Source organism: Oenanthe melanoleuca, chromosome 2 (assembly GCF_029582105.1).
Source record: "Oenanthe melanoleuca isolate GR-GAL-2019-014 chromosome 2, OMel1.0, whole genome shotgun sequence".
In the NCBI taxonomy this organism is placed as follows: Eukaryota; Metazoa; Chordata; class Aves; order Passeriformes; family Muscicapidae; genus Oenanthe; species Oenanthe melanoleuca.
In genome coordinates, this window is record NC_079335.1 from 124,892,422 (window position 1) to 124,919,398 (window position 26,977).

The following is a 26,977-nucleotide window of genomic DNA, read 5'->3' on the forward strand; positions in this document are numbered from 1 at the left end:
TTATGTAACTTGGCCAACATGATACTGACATCCAAGGTCTGGCATTTGCAAGAGTTCCTGCTAGGCGTGTTCCACTCCCCAGATTATTCATAGATTCCATCTTGACATGGGAACTATTTCTCCCAAACACCACTGATTTATTGCACCAAACATAATAGAATATTTAAGTTCACAGACAAACACAGTCTCACCTATGACGATGCACAAGAAACCCTTAAAAAGAACATGCAACTTTCAGTCTAGTTACATTTCACAGACAGCTAGTTGTTTATGCTACAAAAACTGGTTCTAGGATAATGGCAGCCCTTTCCAGTAAATTTTGTAAAAAATTATTTGGTCAAGGGAGAAGAGATGGACATTTTTGCCAGAGATTAGGATTTACTCACTCTGCATTCGCCAATGTGCTCATCTAGCCCATTGTTTTCTCTAATAATTCTTTCTGAGCTATTTCTGTGTAGCCAGGGAGTGTATCATCATGCAGCTGCATTCCAGGGCCTATGCTCTGTTAGAAAGAAAACAAAAACAAACAAACAAACAAAAAAAAAGGTTAATTCAAACTATTTCCACACAGAGGATCTCTGAAGTATGGAGGATCTTAGTTACATTATTCACAAAAGGTGCATAGCTTTGGTAAAACACGTGTTAGCAGAATTTAGAAGCTCTCATTTTCAGCCTTTAACTCCAATAACTGTATTTCAAAAATGCTTTTGAACACACACTCACCTTCCCAGGTGGGGGAGATTCATCTTGCTGAGTATTACAAAAAAGGCTGAAACGAGGAATTTTTGTAAGAATTGCTGAACAATGAAGAAGCAATAATTAGTTCAGAATTTTTAACTAATTTAGCCATCAAACTAACTTTTCTATGGAGAATTTACAAGAAATTAAGCCAACTTAAACCCTAGCAGTTTAAGAATGTCAGAGTTCAGAGAAAGGACGAGGAAAATATTAATTTTGTCCTACTTATACTGGACTAAGAAGCCTGCTAATCTGAGTACTACAGACAGACATTTTAAGAGATTCAGGTGATGCTTCTGGTATTATTTTTCTCCCTATGATAAATCATTATATGTACAGTATTTATTCTCTGTGCAATTTTACAGGATGCAGCTTTCCCCAAAATAGAGCAAGGAAAGAAAAAATAAACTTACCACTGTCTAGCCATTTTTGTGTTTTTCTAGAATAACAGTTTGAATCCCAGATAGCAATATTAATTCTTTAAACCAACATATTCCCTAAAAGCTTTAACCACAGGAAAACTTGTTATGGAAACCACAGTCAACACTTTTTTTTTTTCTTTAACTATAGCATGAGCCATCAGTGAGCACCCAGCAGCAAATATGTTTGAAATTGAAACTTTTAATAAAAGAAATGTACACCTCAATATTATTTTACTCATTGCTACCTCACAGTGCCCTAAAGTTTGAGAGAGAGGCAAATATGGGCTAAATATTTGTACATATAGAGGTGCAAAGCTTGCTAGAATGTTAACAAGAGCCAGTATTTTAGGTACAGCAGAGCATGTCCTAAAAGCCACAAGAATTAGGCAGACATGTGAAACTATAACTTCTAAAATAAGGCCAAAGTTACTGTCACACAGGGCTGCTGGCTATACAAGTGCTGCTTCAGCAAACTGAGGTCACTTGTGGGCTGTTTTAACTTACAGTGCACTTCTTGTTTCTTCCAAGTTCTTTTTTTTTTAATTTGTTCCTCTTTATCACTCCCATATTTGGATATTTGTAGCACATAGTATTTTCCAAAATATATGCCAGATTCTAGAGATAACTACTACATTATATAATTCGATCTTTTGAGCTCCTCTTTACACCTTAAAATTCTAGTAAAAGATAAAATACATGGGCTAAATCACCTAAAACAGTTCATAGATCTATTTCTGTTAAACTCTAGAAGTTTTGAATAATGGGCTTTCTTTCAATAAGCATCTGTTGGATGCAGTAGACATAATACCAAAATCCTTAATCCCCTAATTTTTAAAGATTTTTTTTGTTGTATATAGAATCCCCTAGCAGTGCCACATATAAAGCATATAGTTAAATACTGAAAACAAATAGTGTAGTAACAAATTACTGCATTAAGGTGCCAAAAGGCTTCCAGTAAACATTAGAAAGACAGAAGTACAAAAGAAATAAGAATCCTTGGAATGTAATGAAAGGTGGTATTATAAACTCCTTGCAAACTGGAACAAGAATTGCAGTTCTGTTTATGTCTTACATAATGACTTGGTATACTAGTTGCTAACCTTACTGAAAACTATACAACAATAGCAAAGTATTTTTCTCACAAGAGTGACTTAAAGAAGGAAGGAAAAAAAAGAAGACTGCCCTTTCATCTTATGCTTAGGTAGGCTGATCTCCAGAAACACCAAACACTTGCAAGCATTCAGTACCTATAAATATCAAGCTGGAGGAACCTGTGCTCTGAAAGAAAGAGGCAAATGGATTAGTTTATATTGCTTCTGCATGAAATCAGCCTCTTAATGTGTCTGAACATCAAAATAAACCTTCAAAGTCACAGAATGCATGGGGAAACAGTAATTGTCACTTTTGCATCCCTGCAAAATGAGGGGTTTATACTCTGGAATTAAAAAGTTTTAGCTAAAAACTATTGTAGTGTTAGAAGCCAGCTCTTCTCCTTGCCAAAGTAAATGCAGTAAATATGGAATACAGAACAATTTCTGTAAAAATGTCTCAACACTGTTCCCTTTTAATTAGTTTCAATACAGGCAGCCTGTTAAATTACAGGAGAAAGAAATACTTACAGAGGGAGTATTTCTAATCAATATCAAATCACTGGTGGCTGATTTAAACAAGTCGTTGTGTCCATATCACTTCATTTTAGGAACATAAGGGTAGGATTCTTAAATGCACTGCATTAGCCAAAGTTTCTCAGGTGAGTCAGTCTGTCTTGCAGGGCTGGGTCAGTGATGTGTGCTTTGGAATGCCAGCCTCAAGATACACTCAACAAAAAAGACAGAGATACCCACCCACACAAAAGTGCTGCCAGGAAGGAAGCAGTGGGACAAGGCAGGCTTTTGTGGCACTTCTTTCCATGTCCATGACACATAACCTTTTCTTCTCAGGCAGGACATCTCACAAACATGTTTTAGATAAACGGAGCCTCCTTTCTATGCAAAGGTGGCAAAGCACTGAACACTATTGCAGAGCTGCTACTACATTAAAATAATGCTGACTGTTTTATTGTGTACAACATTTCAACATGCAGCACTTGGAAAGAAAATGGTAATTAATAAGTTGATGAGAGTACAGATGTTTACAAAAATCAGACATTTCGCTAACATAAAAATTATTGTTGGAAAGCTACCAGTATATTATAGAGACTTGTTAGTCTAATCACAGGGTGAGTTGGCTATCCCAGTTTCTAATGGCACAGCTGCCTCTGCATGGCTTTCTATACTTACATAAGGGAATAAGCAAAAAAAATCACATTAATTTCAGACTGGAAATAGGCCTACTCAAAATCATAAAGTGCCATGAAACAGAAGAGTACTTCTAGGCACAGGTAAGGGAAGGAATGCATTTTCTGCTCTTAAGTACCTTTGTAGTCAAATTAAAATTTCAATATATTCTGAAAGTCCTTGTGGAATGAGAAGAAAAAAGTCCTTTATACATGAGAATGAGCTCACTGACTAAAACACCAGAGTATTTTGCATCTTAATATCAGGCAGAATATTTATACTGAAGAGCCTCTTACTATGTAAAGTTGCCCTTCATGAGATGGATTAATGGAAATTTAGAGCTGTAACAAGACTAAAGCCAGATAGGGCAAAGTCTCCTACAGTTGTTTTTTTTCCCCAGCTTATAAAGAGTTCAATGAGGTCAATACAATTTGAGCAAGGCAGATTATATTTCTTTCTTCCAAATCTCAAAAGCATACAATTACTATTACTTTTTTGTAAATATATTTGGCTTGCTAGAGTGGAAATGCTTTTGAAATTTCATGAGAAATCAAAATTCTCTATGAAAAATGAAGAAAGATTATTTCCATGGATAATGGAAGACACTGCAATTTTCAAATAGTAAACATGACAGTCCACTAGAATGAGAAAATATAAGTAAAAGCTGATTTATTTGTTGAGACAGGGTTTTTGTTGTGTATAGTATGTATAGGGATATGTAGTTCTAGTACAGGGACTACTCTTAACCATTCAGAAAGCTGAGAGAGTAGTTCCCTGAAAGAAAATGCAGTATTTACATAGCACTGTGTCTTAAACAGTTATATATGACATATACATACACCTACTCTCAAAATACATCACCATTGCCAAGAAGTGCATTTGACAATATTTTTCCATCCTCCTCAGGCAGATTTGCTTTCACAGCTCAGCAAAGACTGCCATAGCTTTTGGGCTATGCCACAGACATTAAATGACAGTCAAAAATCAGTAATGAGTCCAAAAAACATAATGCAGATAGTGGAAGTGAGACAGCATGGAATGGATGGTCAGACCTGGAAACACAGGAAATTGGATGCAAGCCTCTATGCACAGGTGAGCCTGGAGCTGGGACCTTGACCAACTCCTCCAGACACCCCACTCAGAACTCCACCAGCTGCAGGAACACTGGAAAAAACAAAACAGCATGGTGTGGAGTAAGGATATAGGCTTAAAATAGGGTAAGTTGTTCAGAAAACTGCAGTTGCAAGAGCTTTTGCTGTGATGTCCTCCAAGAGCACACATCTGTGTGCACCAGGCAAGCCTGAAAGGTGTCCTGTCCTGCCCTGCTGCTGGTGTCACAGAATAACAGAACTGTTTGTGTTGGAAGATCTGGAGATCACCCAGTCCAACCCCCTGCAAAGGTAAAGTCACCTAAAGGAGGTCTGCACTGGCAGGAACTGGACACAGGAATGTGTCCAGGTGGGTTTTGAACATCTCCAGAGAGGGACAGTCCATAACCTCCCTGTGCAGCCTGTTCCAGTGCTCTGCTGCCTCAGTGTAAAGCTCTTGCTTGTTTCGAGGTAAAACTTCTTGTGTTTTAATTTTTGGCCATTGCTCCCCATCCTGTCATTGGGCACCACTGAAAAGAGCCTGGCACCACGCTCTTGGCACCTGCCTTCAAGATATTTACATGCATTGATGAAATCTCCTCTCAGCTTTCTCCAGACCGAAGAGGCCCAGTTCCTGCAATCTCCTCATACGAGAGACGCTCCAGACACGAAATCATCTTTTTGACCCTCTGCTGATTCCCCCCACTTGTGGACACAATCAGGAACTGCAGCCCGCCCCTCCAGTCTGATGGTTTAAGGTGTTCAAAATGTGCTATTGCGAGGGCTTTCGCCACGATGTTTTCCAGGAGCGCAGCACGCCCGTGTACACCAGGCCTGTGAGGTGTGGGATGCCGCCGGCCCCTGCCGGTCTCCAAGGGAGGGCGCGGGACTAAGCCGGGCTGGGCGAAGCACCTCAGCCACTGCCTCGCCCCCTCCACCCGGGGCAGCGCGGCTTCGTCCCGCCACATCTGCACCGCGGGGCGGGGCAGGGCAGGGCAGCCCCCGCCAGGCCCATAGCCGCTCTGCCCCGCCCTGAGGGAGCCGTGTCCCGCGGAGCCCGTTCCCTACGGAGCTCACTCCCACCCCGCCATGGCGGCGGCAGGCTCCTCCCGGCATGCCCGGCATTTCCCGGCCGCGCTGCCTGGAGACGGCGGCCGGGGCGGGGCGGGGAGGAGCGGGGCGGGAAGGGGAGGATGCTGCGGCCGCCGCGGGGTGAGGCGGCGGCAGGAGTAGCGGTGCTTGGCGGCGCAGAGGATGCGGCGGCGGTGGTGTCGGCAGCAGCAGGCGGAGGAGCGGGGAGCGATGCGGTGCTGCGCGGCGGGGCCGTGGCCGCACAGCGCCCTCACCACGCTCCTGCTGACAGGTCGGTCAGGGCGCGTCTCCCCGCGGGGAGCGGTGGCGGGCCTCGCTGCTCCGCGGTGCCCCCTCTGCTCGGGCTCCGCGTCCCCTCCCGGCGGAGCCGCCCCCCCGCCTCGCCCTGCGGCTGCGGCTCGCTGCGCGCCCCGTTCCGCCGCTCCGTGCCCCCGTCAGTGCGGGCCGGGCTGTCCCGGCATCCCCGCACGGCGGGCGCTCCACAGGGGGCGCGGGGATGGCGGCCTGCGCTCCGCCCCGGGACCGCCACGGCCCCTCCCGGCACGGCGGGGCCGCGCTGAGGGCCCGGGGGCGGCGGGTGAGGCCGGGGCGGGAATGCCGGGGGGGCCCGGAGCCAGGCCGGGCTCAGAGCCGCTGATGGCGCGGGAGCCTCCCCTGCCGGGGCCTGGGCCGGGCCCGCGGCGCTCCGCAGCTCCCTGACCTGGTGCCTGATACGAGGGGCGGGCTGTTGTGAGTACGGGGTTGTCTTGTGTCTTTTGTGTTGCCCCTCTTCTCCCTTATTTCCCATCTTGACCACTTAGTCGAACCGGGCCAGAATTAGACATTCAGAAAAAGTCTTGATCCTAATCCGTAAAAGCGAAATAATAGCTTTCATGCATTGGACAGGTTTTTACCCGCAAGGTTTTTCACAGCGAAATACATCAAACAGCTAACTCTTAATGGCAGCCGAGCCACAGGACTGCCTTTGTGAGACTTGTTACACCAAGAGTAAGTTGACAGCAAGAAATCTATTTGGGTTGTTTTGAGTTCTGAGAGGTCAGTGGTGTGTTATCTGCAAGCAGTCTGCTCTGTCTCCTCTTGAATAGTATCTAGGTGCCCTCATAGTACTTCTTTTACTTGTGACCGTACTTGTCATAGGTTATTGGCAGAATTGACATGAGGCACTGAATTTGTTAAAGATGTGGTAAGAACTTAAGTGTGAAGTTGTTTAATGAGAGGGTAAAACTTCATTTGTTAGATTCAAGACACTGCTTTCCCCTTACATGGAAATTTTTCCTGCCTCTTCCACCTTCCCCTCCATGACTGATTGTGGGATAGCAACCAAGCAAGAACTAGGACAATTTAGAATAAACTTTCAATATCAACTGAAATAATGTATTTTAAAAATGTCAACTAAATGCTCTTTTAGAAACTGAGTTGTGAGCTTAATCCACAAGTCCTTTCCAGGCTACATGGTAAGGGAAGAGGTCTAAAGGTTTTTTCATGATGGCTTTTCCATTTAGACCTTTCTAAGGTTGGCTCGGTAATATTTCATTAGTTAAAACCAAAGAATACATGGTTTGAAACTTATGTAAAAAAAAAGGCATGAACTTTAGTTCAGTTACATTCTTTTAAGAGATATCTATATAAAATTTATTCTTTGGCAAGGTGAAGATTTATAGTATGTTCCTGATCTAAAAGAAGCTGTCCCAGGTACTCACCTAAGCTCCCCTCTATTCTCCCTAAGTAAAGAACTTCCCGTCTCATCTGCTGGCTCCAAGATGAGCCCAGCATGAAAATCCTTTCTTTTGAATCCTGATCTTAAGTGAACTCTCCAGTACTGCAGCATTACTTAACAAGGCAAGAGACATCTTACAGACAAAATGGCACATGAGAAGTAGCACGGGACTTGTAAATAGATTTCTTTTAGTTCTCTTCAACTGATATGGATTCATTTTTCCCATTTGTGTTGTCGCACGATCTACAGAAGAGAGTTGACTTATGCTTTTCACATTTCCTAAAAATCTATGAAAAAGGCTTTCTGGAGGAGGATAGCTGCTGTTATAAGTCAGAAGGATTGTCTGCCTCTCACTTCTCCCTATCCTCCCTGAGGCAAAGCATTATTTCAAAATCCAGGGGTTTAATGAGAATTAAGAATTTGGCAGTTGAAAGAGTGATTTCAGTTGCTCCTAGGGGTCTAGTATGGTACTCAGTTTGAAGGTATTGACTCTCAAATGCAAGCTGATGCTGCTCCACTGCTAGAAAACATGGGACTTCACTGTGAGAGTGACATGTAGGATTAAGCATTTCTACTAGAAACCAGTTAGGTATTCTTTGATTCTAGCTTTATAGTAATAGACTTCCTAGAAGTTTGCTAAATTATGCTGGTATAGCTGTCTGTCTTATTAGTTTGGTAGTGCAGTGATTTGCCCCCATATTGTGTATCTGCAGAGAAAGTGGTTATCAAAATGTTGAGTGACTGTGGCCAGTGGTTTTGCCCTGGATTTCTGCACATAGAGTTCATTGTCAGTGCCCATGTTGTTCTTGGAATCCCTTTTCATCCCAGGAATAGGGAGTTGTGGAGCAATGGAGCTGTATTCTCATTTCCCCATAAAGGGATTAAAATGGGGAAAGAAGCTCATTAGTTCTCACCTTGCAAGCTGTGGTTATGTGGTCACATTAATTTGTCATAAGGCTGCACTGCTGCCAAAAAGCATTCTCCAGCCCTTGCACAGCTAGGGATTGTTTGCTGCTTCCCTTGATGATGAATAACTTGTACACTGATACTGTGGATTGGGTCATCTGGCTCAAAACCAGTTGACCCACAAAAATAGTTCAATGAAATATATGTACTGGCCAGGACTGGTATGGGATTGTTTGTGCTGGTGTGTGCTAGGTGATGAAGAATGTGCTGGAAATGCCCCCTTTGAGCAGGGCTGCAGACATGCCCATTTAAAACAGCTGTGAAATCACTGGCTGGGGCAGGGATCCAGGAGGCTGAAGCACATCCCTGCACTTGTCCTGCTGTTGACAGCAGAAGTGCTCTTGGCAACACTCCTCTGCTAAGCCACACCCTGTGCAAGGAGGCAGAACATTTCACAGATGGTCTGGTGTTTTCAGACTAACACCACAGCACACCTGCCCTTTTTCCTGTTGTGGGTGCAATCATAAGGGCAGAGAAGCAGGTTTCCTTCAGAGAGCCTCTGGATATCTGTCTGCCTATGAAGATGCTGCCTGTAGTACTAATTTGAGCCAGGTCAATACATACAATCTACTGTCAATAGGTACTTACTTGAATAAGTAATAAGGAGGGGAAAAGTAGCCATTCCATTAATATGCTTTTCATTACAGAAACACATTATTTATAGGCAGTACATGGAGACATATAGAGAGGTCCTAAAGCCAGACAATAGGAAGTCAGCTTTATAATAGAAGATGTAACTGTTCAGTGTGTTATTTTTGCTCCTTAATGTTTTTAGGTTTGGTTAGAACTTCATTAAGGTACTTCAGGAATTGCAGTCACTGAAATAAAACCCTTTTTGTAGAAGAAAGATTATTTCCAATCAAACTAAGAAAAAATTATTTAAAACCTTGACAAGAGTATCTGTTTTTTTCAGTATCTGAAGAGCTTTCAGATTCTTCCTGAATAAGTGATAAATTTACAGCAGTCATTATCAGTGTACTTTCCTTGGCAGGCTTTTAGAGGAGAGTTGCTAGTTTTGATTACTTCCATAGGAATTTGTATCTAAATGTTGTTACAGTTGCAACAGAAACAGCCAAAATGTCTTTCAAATGTAAGTTATTTTAGTGACAGTCCAAGCTATGAAAATGAGGAGTTAGAAAGGACAACCTACTGAGCAGACAGAAATCTTAGCATATTGAAATCAATGACTTTTCTGAATTCCTTAGTCTTTCAGAACAATTGCCACCTCAAAAATTTGGAATGCAATTGCAGGGATACCCTGATAGTTCATATCAAAAGTTGATAGAAATGTAGGAGACATCTTGGAATAGCAGGCCGCCCATGGGCCTGACCTTTGTGGAAATGCTATTCTAATTTGGTTCTCTTGTCAGGCCTACAGTAGGAAGGAGAATGGTGGTGGGTAAATGCTACTGTTAGTAAATCATGAGGGTTTTGTTCTCCCAGTAGTTAATTTGTAGCATTCTCATGAATGCAAATGCTGAAGTTTAACAGTGAGACTGACAAATGCTTTATTCAATTACTTTACTTGAATGATTTAGGATAAATGTTCAGATGTTACAATAATCAGTGGATAGCACAGGAACGTATGGAAAACCATTGCCTACTGAACAAAGGTGAATAAGAACAGAGCCAAGAAAGATTTCTAGGGTTGATTTGGGCTTTTAAAGAGTTTGAATAAATGGAATGTAGATGGACCTGAGCTATCTGCAATGGAAAACTGTCACACGTTGATTCCTCTTTCTTACATAGCAGCTGTTTTTGAAGAGGGTTAAAAAACATCCAGTCTCAATGTGAATTTCCACTGAGAGAATCCCCTTTAATTCATGGTGAATTTCTGCTGTGTTCTATAAAGTAGGCAAGAGGACAATGCATGGAAGTTGGAAGAGGAGGGATAGTAGATGGGTGCTGCAGCTTCTGCCTCCTTTAATGGATGATGTGACCAACTGGGAAGTATCCAGTGTGGACACCAGTGGATCCTCAGTGACTGCCTGGCTACAAGCTCTGATTTCAGCTGTGGCAGAAAGCACCTTGCAGACGTTTCTCCTCAGATGTTTCACTTCAACTTGTATTGTCAGTTTCCGACTATTCTGCTGTGTGGTTCTCCGTAGTCCTTCAGAAAAATGTGCTGTGTATGGATCTGCACTTCCAGCTCAGAATGCAGGAAGGAGGGCTGAGCCAGATGGGATATGTGGTAGAGGAGTGCAAAGGTAGCTTTTTGGAGCAGGGTTGTGCTGTAAGAGAGTAAGGGGCAGTGTAAGCATGGCCCGAGGCCCTGGTCTGTGGCATCAAAGTAACAAGCATGTGTTTGTGTCAGGTCCCAGGGGAAGGTGGAGGTGTAGGAGAGAGGGGTATTGGCAAAGTTTGAGAACTGGAGCTGTGTGCTGCATTAATAGTGGGGGAGATGGGCTTGAGTTCCTACTTCAAAGAAGGAATAAGAGGATAGGTAGAAGTGAAGGGTACTGTGTGGAGGTCAGAGTGCAGTGAAGGAATGGGGAAGGTAAACTTGGTCCATGATACTTGGGCCCTTTTCTGAATGTTATGTGGTCAGAAATTGTTGTGGGTGTACTCTCTGTTAAATATTCAGTTGTTAAATATTATGCAAATACACTTTAAAAAGGGGGAAAAGTCTAAATTAATATAAGTGTGATTGTTACACAATTATAATTAAAGAATAGTTAAAAGAAAACATAATGGGAGGAAGAAGAAAAAACTGATATGCTTCACCTGGGCATGTTCAAGTCCCAGGCACAGAGATATGAATTGCTCCTCCTGTTGAAGGCAGTGGTGGATTCTCCAGCAACTGTGGCAACATGTGTAACAGACTGAAGAGCCTGACACTATTAATATTTTTTTCATCGTGAGTACAAGGCTGATTAAATTAATTCTAAACTGTCTCTTTGATAAAATGCATAGTTTGAATCCCTGCATTCTGTAGTATAAGGTCTCTTTTGTCATCCTTTAATCATATTCAGATGTTCCCAGAGCCTTTCTTGTGTTGTCAGTTGCTTCTTGAAGGCTCTGCTAGACAGAGCATTTGAACAGTGATTGTATCTGTGTCAAGTACAAAAATAAAGTCTGCCTGTTCCTCCTTGATGTTGCTGTTTATGTGTCAGCTGTTCTAGCCAGTGTTCTGGTGAAAGCTCTGTTCAACCTGATTTACATGTCTAGGTTGTTACCCAAGCTGAGCATCCCTGAATTGTGCTAACAGTGTATGTTTGGCATGCTGCTGCCTTTGTTCCTGGTGTGCAGTTACATTTTATTCTATTGAACTGCACATCACTGATCACCATTTTACCAGACAATGCAGACTGTTCTGCCATCTCTATTATCTGTCAATCTCCTAGCCTTTGTTTTTACCTGAAAATTCAATCAGTATATTTGATACATGCAAGTAATTCTTTGTCTCCCTCCTCATCTACATCTCTTATCCTGCCTCTCTTCCCTCCACCCCAGTTACATAAGGCTAATGCCAAAACTCTGTGAGACCCACTAAAAAGCTCATATAACTTTTTAGCAGCCCTGTTCTCTTGCTTTTCACATCCTATTTTGAAATCAAATCAAAGGTGATATATATCAAAACATCACACTATAAAGGATCTGAAACCAGGCAATACTGGTTGCTTTTCCAGTTCCCCTGGGAAATGCAGTGTAGCATGGTGAGGTACACACTCCACACAGCCAAACCTAGCACAACTTGGAACCCAAATCAAAGGCACTTACTGTTCATTTATATTGAAAACCACAATGTGGAACTTGTCTTTCTCTTTTTTTTTCTTTTTTAAAAATTGTATTTAAATATGCTAAAATGATTTATTATCTACTTTTTCAATCAAAGTGTTAGGCGATAAGCTGTATAGCTAAGGGTATTGTCATTATTGCTGCCTTTATCAGCAATTAAAAACTTGTGGGTTCACCAAAAGTGTCAAGAAGGATGCATTCAATCCTTAATGAGGATTAAATAAGGATTGTGATAAGTATAATAATTTTGACAGGAACTAATGCTATTCTCCATTTAATAATTCAGTAATATAATCTTGTATTAATTGTTTTGTCTGGTACTGGTGCTAGTTTGTAGCTGACAAGCTTCTGATTGTCCAGCTCATCCTGTTGGAATAATGGAACAACTTTATTTGAGCTTTTTAGGAATTTCTTGGGTTTTCAAGAATTACTAAAATTTACACAAAGTCCTATGCAGTATTAAATTTCATAGTCCCTAAGATGTTATTGAATTAAGACTTGCAATATATGCAGATCAATTCAGCAGGGAAAAAGTTGTTAGAAGCGTTAATATGTTGGTGTGGTAATTATTGCATTAATCAAATTGTTACATTTAATACATAAAATTAAAAACACATTAAAAATGCAATTTTTAATTATACTTCATCCTCAATTCACTTTTAAATGTTTTGTGTAAATTATTAATAATAAATATCTGTCTTACGTGCATAGATTGAGTGTGGTGTATCTTTATTAATTACTGGTTAAGCTTGATCTGTTTGATCTCCTGAATTCTGTTTGGAGAATGTCTTGTCACTAATTTAATAGCTGCCTGGTGTTACAGGTCAGAAGCTTCCACAGATGTTTAGGCTCCTTTCATGTACTGTTCATGTTTTCCAATAAGTGTTCATTTCTTCATTCAGGCTGGTGCATCTGTAGACAAGTACTGCTCCTTGATGCTTCTAGTATTGCCATTTTTACAAGTACATTAAGATGCTAATCCAAAAACATCTTTGATCCAGGGTTTGACATGACTTCTCGCTCCCAAACTATTTCAAAATTAAAAAACCTACTCATTATAGCCACTTTCCCTTTCCTAGCATCTGACTGCAGTGCCTTCCCTCTCCACTTTCAGCTGGCATGTAACTGTACAGCTGGTATACCTATTATTCATCACAGAAGAACTGGAACAAAAAGTGGGAAGTGAGGAAGGAGCTTTCTCAGGCACCTCTGCTGCTGTGAGATGGAGGCTTCTCCACAGCTGCTTCCTGTCTCCAGTAGTCATTTGCTCCTCGCTGCGTTTAAAGCTTCCACCTTCAGCTGCACGTTTTCAGCTGATTCCTGGCTGTTTCTAGTTGTGTGGGATGTAGGCAGCCATTTTTAATGGGTTCTTTTTTCAAAATTGATTGTTGGTTATGTCTGCAAGGTAATCAGCCCCATGTGTCTTTATATAAGCATCATTATAAAAGCAGAGCTTGCTTATATTACTTTTCCTACTTTGACCAAAATATGCTACTTCAGTGAAAGCTACTTTATATATTTCTGCCTGTATGTGACGTTTTGCCAGTGAAAATATATTTATTAGAGAATGTTCTTCTTCATCTTAGGCATCAGTACAATTATGTGAGCAGAAGTGTCTGCAGAGGTTTAAGCATTTAGCGTGAACTTAGCATATTTGGAAAAATAGGCATCAAAAAGGTGATTGTCAGAAAGATTATTATATATTTATATATTCAAACCAAGAACTTCTGGTTTTTTGACCTGTTCCTAAATTCTAAAACCAAAACATGGTGTAGAAGATGTCTGATCCCATCTGATCAGATTGTTTGTGGAAGTCTGTTGATCTGACTAATTTTTTTGCATTTGTTTTATTCTGAAAAGCTTTTTTGCTAAGCTCTGCTGATGGCAATAATGGAACTGTTAACTGGACGACTAAGCGAGCCCACAGTTATGTTATCAGCAGAATAAAGGCTGTTCAGAAGAATGGTGAGTTTAGGTTGTAAATTTAAATACCCTGTTGGTTCAAGCAAACCCGCTTTTAATATTACTCTTGCTTTTCCAGTCATGTCCTTGTTTTAGGAGTAGGGTGCTATTTTAAGGTAAGTAATTTGGAAAGCTTTACATTTCCTCTTCAAATATTCACAGACCTGTGTGTTCTTGTTAGTCTTCCCTGACTTTTCCTGTTCCTGTAGCTTTGCTTGAAATAATGGCTATTTATACCTAATACTGCACATTTTCTTATTGTGGCTGGTTGCTTGAAGATACTTCTGCGGTTTGCTTAATACAATAACTTCTCTGTAACAATTTTTACAAGTCTTCTCACACATGAATGTAAAAAGACTGTTTTACTGTCATTTATGCAAGTACACATCAAATACTGTGAAGAAGCTTTGCACTGATTGCTCATCTAGGCAGGCAGGCTGGACTGGCCTCCAGATCAAGTTATTTCTGGGATTCTGCTCCATCTGCTGAATATCAGTGGGGAGAGGACCTATTGAAATTTCTAGAAGAAAAAACAACTTCCATTTGAATTATTTCCTGAGGATCATCAACAGGCTTCAGCCAACATGGTGAAACTTCTGAAATTTCTGGAGATGGGGGTTTTCTGTTTCTGCTAACAGGCTTTGGGATGCAGGCTAGTAAAATCCTGTCTGAATTCCTGGCTGTGCCTGTGTTCAAGACCCATAAGGAGATTTTGGGATCTACAGAAAATCCTCCAAGCAATCTGGAAACAAGGAAGAGGAAAGCGGTGCTGTCAAGGTAGCTGATTCTAGCAGGGATCTGATGTGATCCTAAGTAATGAAGATTTTTAATTTCCCATTATTAGTATTACAGAAGCTTTTCACAGTCCCTGAGACTTTTATCTACCACAGGGAATTTGCCCAGACAATTCACAGCTGGCAGTCTGCTTTATTAGATTAGTATCTATTTGTTAAGTATATTCAGTTTCGTCCCTAGATCACCCAAGGTGATAATTACACATTCATCTCCACTCTTGGGAAAATAATCATGGGTTTAAAAGCTTGTGAAGAAAGTAGCATTGCACTTGTTTCCCTATTTCACTTGTTTCGTTATTTCACTTGTTTCTTTATCACACCTAGTGGTAGCTGTAGTGGACTGAAGACTTACCATTTTCTTTCTGGTTTTGAAGAAACTACTTGGGGGAAAGGAAAGCATCTCTGTCAAGGAGGGCAAGAACTCTTCTGAGTTCTTAATCACCATACTTTTGTCATTATGATGTGTTTGTCATTACAAGATAAAGCAGGTTTCTGGGTTTTTTTTTTCTTCTGAGCTATTTCTAGACTTCCACTGAGATCAGTGTTTTATATCTTCATCAAATCCTTACTGGCATACTTGTTTCAGTAGCAGGGAATGTCTCATGGCTAGGAATGAGCAGGCATTTAGTGGTGGAAATAGGTTTCCTATAGCAGACAAATTAAGTGTTATGTGGAGTTTTTCAGTAATTGTTGATTCTACTATGCTTGTTTCTTTCTGAAATAGTTGCTTACGGAGAAAAAAATACACATTTTTTCACTGTTCTTCCTGTTTGAAATGGATTTTCATTGTAGAGGAAAAGTGTGAGAAATGGAAAAATGAACTTTTCTAGGTATTTGATGCACTTTCAGCCAGCCACCATATTTTTGTCAGCTCTTCTGTTCTCTTAATGTTATTTTTTTAGCTTTTCTAGAAAATATTTTAAAGGAAATTAGTTAACTTCCTTGTGCTGTTTACAGCTCATTCGCAGAATTGAATGCAGAGGCTTTTTGAATAATAATTTACTAATTATAAGTAAATAAATCAATGATCTTACTGTATGCAAGTCTGCATAATGAAAATTACAGTAACTGTAATTATTAACCACACAGAATTGTAACCATTCAAATTTCAGGATCATTTTACTTTTGTCACTAAGATGAAATTATTAGAAAGGTGCTGTATTCAGTATTGTGTTAAAAGTGGTTTTCAAATATGGGAAAAAGCAAATGCTGTGGAATGTGATCAGTAGTATATCCAGAGCTCTACATTCTGCAACATTAAGCTTGAAGAGTATGTAACTAAATGTGGAGATCCACATTACAGATGTCTGCATCTCCTCTCAGATGCCTCTGCAGTCCATGGAGAGCTAGTCAGTGTAGCCTGGAATCTAGGACATGATTCAACTCATTTTACAGGAGAAATCAAAACAATCAACCCCGAGAAGCATCTGTTTCTTCTCCACTGACTATAAAAGGAGCCTGACTAACTTAGTGGTGGATGTTGTTTCTGTAGGCATCTAAAATTAGGTGAGAGAGATTCCACTCAGAGTACGTGGTGTGAGGGCTGGAATGCTTATGATTAATGCCTAATTAGTGGTGCCTTTTTAAGCAGCTCTCAAGTAAGAAAGTTGGTATAATAAGGCTGGAGAATTTATACTAGGATTTAAAAATTACCCTAGCATTAAAAAATTATGAGCGCTTTCTCCACATTTCAAATGTGTCCTGCTTATTGATCCAAGTGTTGAAATTAGCCCCTCTGGGACCTACAAGTTTGTTCCTATGAGTTTGTTACAATGACTGAAGCTTTTGGAGTCTGTCTTTCCAGCACCGTGTTGTGTGGCCTATAATTCGTTTTTGGAGATGTGATAAGTTTTTTCCATTTGGGCAAGCAAGGCTGGTAGTTGCATGTGTTTATCTGTGGCTTACCATCTTTATCTACTACTTTTGTAATCTTCATCTCACTGACAAAATCTATTAGCAATGATCAATTCTTTCAGGCCACTAAATTAAAATTCAATTGTAATAAAATTAGTAATACAAGATACAATCAATCTTATTAAAACACCGTGAGAAAGACCTATTAAATCAGTATTCTCTGTTTATACTTACATTTTGAAACTTGTTGGCTTCTTATCCATCTAATTTTTTGTAATGATTTCTTTATTCTTCTAATTCATTAAAATATGTATGTAGTTCTGCATCAAATTGTGTTATACCTAAAAAAACTATGCCCTTGTCAACAAATTTTGTACTAAGTAAAAACACCTATTGTTTTTACGTATACTGATTGTTCTGAATTAAGTTTTTTTTTTAGGTTTTTGATCCTCAGTCCTGTTAAACATGGCTTCACTTTTTTTTTTGTTTGGGAGAAGTTTCACCTGACTGGACTATAAATAGGAACAAACTTGTCCTTCTGCTTTATCCTTCTATAAGCCAAACATCTTCAGTAAAGAGCTCTCTAACCAAAGTTTGAGTTTTTTTACCCTGGTGGTCTGAGAAAGCCTAGCTTTAAGAACTCATAAAAATCAGCTGAAGTCCTTTTGCTATGTCCTTTTCTGCACAAGAACTGAAAAATCTGCCATTTCTGTTCAGTGGGGAATGAGAACTGTCGGTTGGTAAGGTTCCTCTGTATTCTCTGTTGCTGTCTTTATGTAAAATATCAGGAAAACATGATTGTGTAATTAATTTAGTGTACTTTTATTAATGTAATATTACAAATAAAGCAACTATAAAATTACAATAGTCTTCCTCATTTTTTAAAATTACAATAAAAATAAAGAGCTTATAACATAGGCAGTTTTGTTTATTGCAGTCTTGGAAAGGATCTTGTTGGGCAAAGAGAGGGTTTGCTCTGCGTTCTGTTCTTAAATCTGTGTAACCTTTTAAAAACCTTATTAACAGGTGTCTAATATTTGTTGCTTTCCTTCTCCCAGATGCCTGCATTGCTGTTGAAATGCATGAAGTTACCTAGAGCATGTCTCATTTTTGCCTTTTTTCTGTCTCTTATCTCTCCTTCTGCTTTTCAGTGTACACAATTCTGTCTAAGGTGCACTCTGATCGGAATGTATACCCTTCTGCTGGAGTTCTGTTTGTTCATGTTTTGGAGAGAGAGTACTTTAAGGGGGAATTTCCTCCTTACCCAAAGCCTGGTATGAGATGCTAAGATCTTTCATACTATATGCAAATACAGAGAAAATGTTGTTATAAAAATTGAAGTCTATTTAGCATACTTTGTGGTTCAACATGTAAGATAAACAAGATAGGTTTTAGTTTCTATTGAAATATCTTCAAATGAAATAAAATATGTAGTCCTACACTTCTAAAATATTCTAATTTGTGATTGTTTGTGAAAAGATGCATATAATAGTATATTGTGAAAAAAGGTACTTATTTGGGAAGGTGTAGTATCACATTATATATACCTGATATTAAATGTTCCTTCACTTTTGCATTAAATATGAAATTGTGGAAATGCATTAATTATGTCTGTTTAAAATGCTATTTATCTGGTCAGTGTTACAGACATAGAATGTATCAGGCTATATGAAGGAGCAATTTGAAAGCATGTAGTAAATATAAGATAAAATAGAAGATTAAATCAAATATGAGACTTCATAATACTGTTCTCTTTCATTTTAAAAAATAGTCCTTTGGCTTCAGCCTTCTTTGTGTATTTAGGAACAGTTTAATGTTAGCAAGCAGATTGGTTTTAGAGAAGGAGCTGTGATTTCCTTTGTGTGGTTTTGCCATACACTAAAGCTAAAACCTGGTCACTGCAGGTTAGAATATGTGTAAGCAATCTGGTAGGGGTGGGAAGAGAGAACATTCAGCCACACATGCTTATCAACAATGACAAGGAATAAATGTATCCAACTTACATAAATATGACTATTTTCATATAAGAATAGGGAAGACCTATGTACAGTGCACGCATAATCAAAGCCTGTTTCATTAATAAACTTTTAAGTTTATTTGAGAGCGCTATTACTAAGACTTCAAGGAAAAAATAAGCTTCTGTTAGCATTGATTAAATTCTGAGTAAATGTGGGTAAACTAAAATGGTTTTAAAATCTCTTCTCTTTGTAAAATATGTATTTTTCCTGACATGGCTACTCGAGTCTTCATTTATATCATGGTGACTGGCAGAGTGAAGTTTGCCTGTGTTCCAGTTTTCTCTCAGCTTTGGCACACAGGTGGAAGGAGCTTGGCAATTTTATTAATGATGGGTTGTCTTACAGATGCAGCCTCTTGACAATCATACGATTCCAGGGTAAAAGGAATCTGGTTTCAGATCCTGTTGAAACTATTCCCACAGACAATTGTGATTATGTTAGAAATTCACTGTGAGGTCAGGTGTTTTCATAGTACTTTTATTTTTGTCTGAGCTGGACCATGGCCTGCCTTGATGAAAGAAGGGCAAACCAGAATGCCTCACAGGTGGCTTTCAGAATTTTCCCTAAATCATTTGTGGTGCCGGGAATTTGTCTAGAGCAGGATACTAGTAATGGCCAAACTGTGGGTTCAAGCTCTGTATGCACCATTTACTTAAGAGTTGGACTCCATGATCCTTGTGAGTCCCTTCCAACTCAGAATATTCTGTAATTCTGAATTCTCTGATTCTGACTGCAATAGATTAGATTACTGGGACATCCTGAGAGAATTGTGAGGGAAGTTGTATTACACCCAAGTAGAGGTTTGGTGTGGTTCTGGTTCATTTTACCCAACCAGATGTATACCTGAATAGTAGTTACCCTTGGGCAACACATCTCAGTCTCTTTGTCCCTCTCTGGAGGAGATGAGAGCTGTTCATTCTTCAGTGGGCTTGGTTTCTGTTTTCTGTGCCAGTCTGGCTGATATCTTCTTTCATCACTTGTCCTGCATGCTGTTGCCCTCTCAAAGCTAAGTTGGAGTGTGGGGCAGAGGTGTCTGTGCAGGTTCAGAATGGATTTGACTTGAGTTTTGTGCCTCAGCTGGACGCTGCCTTGGTGGTGAGGATTGGTAGTGTACAGTCCTGATTTCATTTACAAAAGCTAAAATAAACTGAAAAGCTAAAATCCAGACATTTATGAGTCTCAATAAGAACCACAAGAACTGATGTACTGGTTTTACTTGAGAGGCTTTTACAGATTTCAGCTGGACCACTGTATTTAGTAGCCATCAGTGGTTCCCATTCACAGGAATGCCTGATCCTTTTTTGAATTAATTTTTTCTCTAAATTAAAATAACTGTCAGACTGTTGGTGCTAAAGACCTGTATGTGTATCCTAATGCTAACAGAAGCTTTCAGGCATTATTGATTACATAACCACTCTTTACAGTGCATTGAGTACCTGAATCCATCATTAAAAACATAAATAAAATTAAGTTGGGAGGGGGAGTTTAAGGACTGAAACCTTTGTGCTTTTGTCTGTAAGGAGGTTAGATGCTTCAATTTGAAGTGGAACTGAACTCTAAAAATCAGACGTGCTAGTTAGTGAACATGAGTACTCAGCCAAGACTCTAGGAAGTATCTGCACATTATGTCTGCAGTTGGTTACACCTTCCAGGTGTATTCTTAATACCTATAAGTGCTAAGTGATAGTTCACTTATTTCTGATACAGTAAAGGTTAGAAAATTTCAATTTTTTTTTCTTCTTAGGTTCAGAAAACAAGGGCAAACAGAATAAGACTTCCTAGTTGGAAAAATAAAATCAAAGCATTTATCATTTTCTTGTAAATATTCTAACACAGTTTCTTTTATCTAGGTGAAATAAGTAATGATCCTATAACATTTAATACCAATTTAATGGGTTACCCTGACAGACCTGGATGGCTGCGCTATATACAAAGGACGCCATACAGTGATGGAGTGCTGTATGGCTCACCAACTGTAGAAAATGTGGGCAAGCCAACCATCATTGAGGTATTTGCTTTCAGAAGTTCAAAAATGTGCATTTTGGTTTAAAGTGTAAGGTTCAGAACTGTCATTGAGTTCCCGCTTGTTTTTGAATAGTTAATTTCTATTCATGTTTTATTCAAAATACAGAGCAAAAAACCTTTGTAAACAACTGTACTTGAAGAATAACTAAATCATAACTTTGTTCAACCTAGATGTGAGTCAGACTTTTCCCCACTAAATGAAAGTCAATAAGCAGTTGTGAGGGTTTTTTTCATTGTTTGTTTTTGTTTGTTTGGTTGGGTTTTTTTATTTGATTGGTTTGGGGTTTTTTCCAATTATTTTCCATCAAATATCCCTTTGTTCCTTGCTCATGATTATTGATAGGTTTTATTTTAGCAGTTTTTTGAATTTAATTCTTACAAGTGTGACAATGAAAAAACTGTATTTTTGAGAGTTAGCTATTCAAATGTTTAAAATCACTAATTATTAATTGAGCAGCAATTCAGAAGGGAAAAGGGACAGTATTTTCCACCATGTATTTCATAGACAGCAGACTGAATCAGACACTGTGTGGTTCAATGCTGAGAAATCTGCACTTTAACTTGCTCCAACCATTTTGCTGCTTCAGCAGTATATTTTTCTTAAGCCTTTGATGAGTATTTTTTTTTCTAAATTGCATTGATGTAGTTTTTCTTTCTCAAGAATGACAGCTCTGAAGGTTAAGTTATACTGCAGATAGTTTCACCCATGCTTAATTTTGTATACACGATTCTGTTCTGATTTCAGTAGGACTAATAACATCTGAGAATTGATCGTGGGCAGAGGTTCTTGCAGACTTTGCTTATTTTTATGTAGAGGAAACAATTATTTGAAAATGCCAGTTTTTAAATGGCTTGTGCTTTTAGATTCTAGGATCTATATCGAGACCTCCATTCTAAGCATGACCCCAGGCCACATTTGAAGTAAGGTTGCCTGGCATACAAATTAATTCCTTGCAGTTCCAGTCTTAGATGTGGCTTTTGAATTAATTTTCTGGTATGTGAGGAGGGCAGATGGCATTTGATCCTCTTCCTAGTGCCCTCTATGAGGAGTGATTGCATATTCCTGGCCTGAATATGACTTCCATCATGTTATAATTCCTGAGGGGATGTCATGGGGAGGTCACTTAACTGGAGGAGACCTCGTGATTAGGAGAGCCTAGCATTATGCATAGCACTGCAGTAGGGCAGGTAACATTCTTGAGCTCAAGCTCCTTTGAAAGCAGTGCAAGGACAGTTTTTGTTTGAATGAATGTTCAGGACAGAGGCAATCTCTGCCATTCCATGGTGTGGTTCATGGCTATGCTGGCAGCTCCTGCTGAAGTGCAGGCTCACAGCAGCCCTGCTGGGTACTGCCCTGGTCCTGTACACAGCTTGTACAAACAGGGGGTTTGATTTTCTGGGTACTACTGGTTCAACTGCTGTTGAAGCAACCCTTTGAGAAATTGACAGAATTAGGACTAGAGAAATCTCAAATTTATTTTGTTAATTTTATAATGAAATTCTAACATTAAACAAGATCTGATTGTGTTGGCTAAGCTTTCCCCTCCCCACTTAAACAAACCTGCAGCGGATACTCCACAGCATTTAACCTTTTTCATTCAAATCCTTTAAAACATGTACAATATCTATTACTTTTATTTATTTAATATTCAGTGTGATAGTGGTTTGTAGCTCTGTTTGCTGAGAAGCAACATAGTTCTGTCACTATTGTCACTCCTGTGTCTCTCCTTTGCTCTCAAAATGAGTGAACTGAAATCTAAAATTAGAAAGAAAATTAGTCTTTTCCAGTTTGTTTCATGAAAGATTTGTCACCTTGCAGGGATAAAAAAGGTAGAGAAGATAATACATAATTATACTGATATCTAGCCTTGTTCTGTATTTCTTACTAATGAGCACTTAATCATAGTAAAACCTTGGAATGCAGTAACCACTGAGAAGTATCCACTTGCATGCATTTCAGGTATCCTAGATATTTTAATTTTTAGATTAGTATCCTTGCATATTTTATTCATGAAGGTATATGTTTCAAAAAATAATAAGAGTCACAAAGGTTGCATCTACCTCCCAGTTTTCACTTCCCCTACATTTACAGATTCCAAGATTATATTAAAAACTACTTGTGTTAGAGCATTTTTTTAATTCATTCATGGATTGAGATTTCAATGGGACCAGAGCTAAAACTAAATAGTAGTCTCAAAGATGAGAATTCCTGGCATCCCAACACTTTTTCTTTTAAAAAAACTTCACCATGTAGTTTATTTCCATTTTATCAATGAATTTAGATCTTACAATATTGATGGAGGGAGGTTAGAGCCAGCATGGGGAAATGGACAAACTAATCTGTCCTTATGGTGGTTCTTAAAGATAACAGAGGAGAAAGAATACACATGTATGGCAGAACAGTTCTATCAGGACCAAAATATATTATTTTCACAAATATCCCTTCGTTAATTATATTCAGCTATAGACTGGTCAAGAAAATTCTAATATCCTGACTTGCAGGTAGTACTGCATTAATTAAATTGACCTTACCTTTCAAATTTTATATTAGTGATTGAATGTTCATCGGTTTCAAAATAAGGAGACAAGGTGCTTAAAATAGATAAGTATTCCTAAATTGCTAATTTAACTTTCACTGATGTTTTATATAATTTTCATTTTTGCATTGTTTTGTAATTTTATCTCCAGATCACTGCATATAACAGGCGTACCTTTGAAACAGCAAGACACAATTTGATCATTAATATAATGTCAGCAGAAGGTATGTACAGAATATAACTGGTTGTATTTTTAACTGAATCAGCAAATCCCTCTTATGGGGCTCTTACTTTTGAAAATAAATGCTGTAAAATAGTTGTCTGGTGTTCAAACCAAATGTAGGCGCTCAGGGGAGAAGTAAGAGAATTTTTCCTGCTTTAATTCATTTTGGTTTTATAATCCAGATTATTTCTGTCATTCAGGACTGTTTTTCTTCACTCACAGTAAAATGTTTGCATCTTTATTTTTCATTAAACTGCTTGTAATTCAATATTCCCCTTGTCTTTTAAAAGAGATCTTACATGAAGGATTTCACTCTCTTTCTGCATGTTGTTTAGTTTCCTCAGATCTGTGTGTGCCTTATGCAATGAACAATTGTGTAGGCAGAATCAGAAAACAACAGGTTATGGCATATATGGACATTTAGACCTTAAAATTAGTTCTCTTTATCACATTTACATTCTGCAGTGTTGCGAATTGGAATCCATTACTGCTACAGATTGGTTTTGACCCCCAAATTAGCATGAATCTAATTATATCTGTTTAATGAAGTTTTACAACTGAGGCCCTTTTCCTCTAGTCTGCTTCTTCATCTCCCTGTTGTTTTATAAATGACTGAAGGTTTTCAGCTCAAGTAGCAACTCGTCGTACTCTCTATTGAATTAAACATAATCACAGTATTAGGTTCAAACCACTAGTATGATGAGCTAATTCAAACACAAGATTTTTGGAAAGGTATATAAATCATGAAGTAGTATTACATTAATCACTACTCCAGATATTGTGAAGATTTATTTTTGGACTGATGGAGCCTTTATTTAATGCAACACTCTTTTTCATCACGAGTAGATTTTCCTTTACCGTATCAAGCGGAATTCTTCATAAGGAATATGAATGTAGAAGAAATGTTAGCAAGTGAAGTTCTGGGTGACTTCCTCGGAGCAGTGAAAAACGTATGGCAGCCAGAACGCTTGAATGCTATAAACATTACTTCAGCCCTTGACAGGGGAGGGAGAGTTCCACTTCCAATTAATGACATGAAAGAGGGGTAAGCGTGTGTCAGTATGATGTTTTCTCTTCACTTTTTTTTTTTTTTTTTTTTTAAATTAGGTTATTGGGAAGCCTAATATTTTTTCAGGTATTCTAGAAACTTTACAATTGCTGTTTTATGTTTTGGAACTAGGTATGAAAAATTTACTCATGTTATAAGCCCCAATTATAATACAGGTTTATTGTGTTAGATACCACTACAACAAAGCACAGTTCCTATATATTGATGTTAGAATCCAAGGAATATTAATAAATTCCATTAATTGTAAATGAGTTGGTAGTTTCTTTTATAATCCCAGTTTTACTTCTGAGCAGTCATTTGGCATGTTTTTCAAGTTTTTTAACTGTTCCAAATTCATTAAACTCAAAATTTTGAAGCAAGATATGATAGAGCAGAGATTGCAGATACACTTCAATTTCTGAGAGCAGTTAGCATGTAACAGTGTAATTTTTAGCTGTACCCATACTGAGTGAGTTAGTTATGTAATTCAAGAGCACTGTTAATTTCCTTCTGAAAGTCTGGGGAGCTCAGGTTACTGGGTGTAAACTGCTGGAATGGACTGTTTCCAGTTGTGATTTGTAAACATAAATAATGTTCTGAGCACTATTTAACTGGAAACTAGTAGGGATTCAGCTCTTTCAAATATGGTTCTGACAGTGCTTTTCCCTGGTGAAAGTAAAGATGCCTAGTTTTTTTTAGATAATTTTAGATATTTTGGGGTCAAATATATAAGTATATAAGAAAGAGATGAGGGTTCAAAATATGAGATGTGTGCAGAAAATACTGGCTTTTTCAGGGTCCTTTTGTGTCTCTGGAGTTTTTGAGCAATTGTCTCCTGTACTAGACAAAGTAATAGCACAGTCACTTAATATGAATAGCTACACTTCAAATATTTAGTTAGATAATGCCTACTGTAACAAGTGGCAACTGGGACCTAATTTCTGTTTCAGAATCCATTGGTACTTTATTAGCTGGTGCAGCAGACTGTATTTTACAGCAGTATTCCATATACCTAAATATGACAATGAATAATACAATCAGTGTAGTAGTGCTTATTTTATGTATGGTAATGCTAAATCAAGTATGAGGTTTACCTTCAGCTTTCAGTGTTCTGAAACAAATTTTGTTTGCCTTGCATAGCTACAGTATGGAATCCTTCAGAAGAAGCTGAGGGTTAGTATGTTCATATCTGTATTAGGTTTAGCAACACCCAGTCAGTCATTGTGAATTTATTTTGAAAACATGGGAAGAAAATAAAAAATCTATGATGAGTAAGATTAAAGGTTTCCTTGAAACAAAATGATGCTATTTTAATACAATTTTCAAAAATAGTACTGATCTACTTACATGAGGAAGCCACATTGGAGCTCTTTGACTTCATAGAAATAGGCACCACTGATGACAATGAAACATTTACATTAACAAGCAAACCAGAATATGTTGTAATGAGCAGCTGTGAAAGTCTTTTTTATTTCAGTCTGTTACTTGTGTGCTTAAAGAGATGAAAGTATACTATAAAGGAAAATTATTTTAAAAAGTAATTCCAATCTTTAAATAACAGCTGAATGTTACTGTGTACAGTTTGGATGATGTTTGGAGGAGTACATCATTGTCCTTTGGGGATTTTTGAGACATCCTGCTGGTCTGTCACTCATCTCTTTCTGCAGTGTGTATGTGATGGTTGGGGCAGATGTTCCTTTCTCTTCATGTTTACGAGAAGTGGAGAACCCACAAAATCAGCTGAGATGCAGTCAAGAAATGGAGCCTGTAATAACCTGTGATAAAAAATTTCGTACTCAATTCCATATTGACTGGTGTAAAATCTCTCTGGTAAGTTACTTTACTATTGCATAAAAGTGATATTTCTAGAAGTACAGGTAAGAGTTTTGCCAGTCTGATCAGACAGCATTGCCAATTCCACTTTACTGTGACTGATATTTTTTTCCACCTAGCAACACTCTTAAGACTGTAAAAGGATTTTGCCATGTAGGCTGAATTCTGTTAGAGTTGAGCCCCAGTGAAACCACTGTATTTGTTTTCACTAGCAGTGAATTCTATAAATGGCCAGAGAACTCCAGAGCTTAAAGAACTAAAAGTAATGAGAGGTGTAGTTCATTAATTCAGAATGCTGATACCACTGGTTACACTCCCTAAAAAGTGTGCAAACGTGTGTTTTCTCAGATACTGATTCTACACTGACCAATTAATACTTTGCTGTTAAAATGCTGTTTCTGAAAATTATCTAAAACATATTTCATGTTAAAAATTAAATAGAAAAACGAATGAAAGTAATGTTGACTAATTAAATAATAAATAGGAACATTCTTCTCAGTCAGATTCAAGAAAAATGATAACCAAACACTAGAGTATTTGCCATGAAAGGAAAATAATTCGCAGAGAGGCATTTTAAAGTTGTTTTTTTTTTTTTAGTTCCTGTAAGGAAAATCAAGAAATAATACAGGATAGGAAGAGAATGTTG

General features: G+C 38.5%; 1 protein-coding gene across 14 annotated transcripts in view; it reads left to right on the forward strand.

Annotated features, from left to right (window-relative positions):
- Nucleotides 1-5,693: 5,693 nt before the first annotated feature.
- Nucleotides 5,694-26,977, forward strand: part of SGCE (sarcoglycan epsilon) — a 32,730-nt gene continuing 11,446 nt past the window's right edge. For 2 of the 14 annotated variants that reach the window (XM_056483224.1, XM_056483229.1), the window contains exons 1-6: nucleotides 5,706-5,887; nucleotides 17,799-17,921; nucleotides 20,516-20,673; nucleotides 23,379-23,451; nucleotides 24,297-24,495; nucleotides 26,166-26,328. In XM_056483224.1, coding sequence (XP_056339199.1) covers nucleotides 5,779-5,887; nucleotides 17,799-17,921; nucleotides 20,516-20,673; nucleotides 23,379-23,451; nucleotides 24,297-24,495; nucleotides 26,166-26,328 — 825 coding nt within the window. In that variant the 5' untranslated portion in view covers nucleotides 5,706-5,778. Of the gene's footprint in view, nucleotides 5,888-13,897; nucleotides 14,003-17,798; nucleotides 17,922-20,515; nucleotides 20,674-23,378; nucleotides 23,452-24,296; nucleotides 24,496-26,165; nucleotides 26,329-26,977 lie in introns of all 14 variants that reach the window. The other 12 variants (XM_056483215.1, XM_056483217.1, XM_056483216.1 and 9 more) reach the window with 12 other exon arrangements.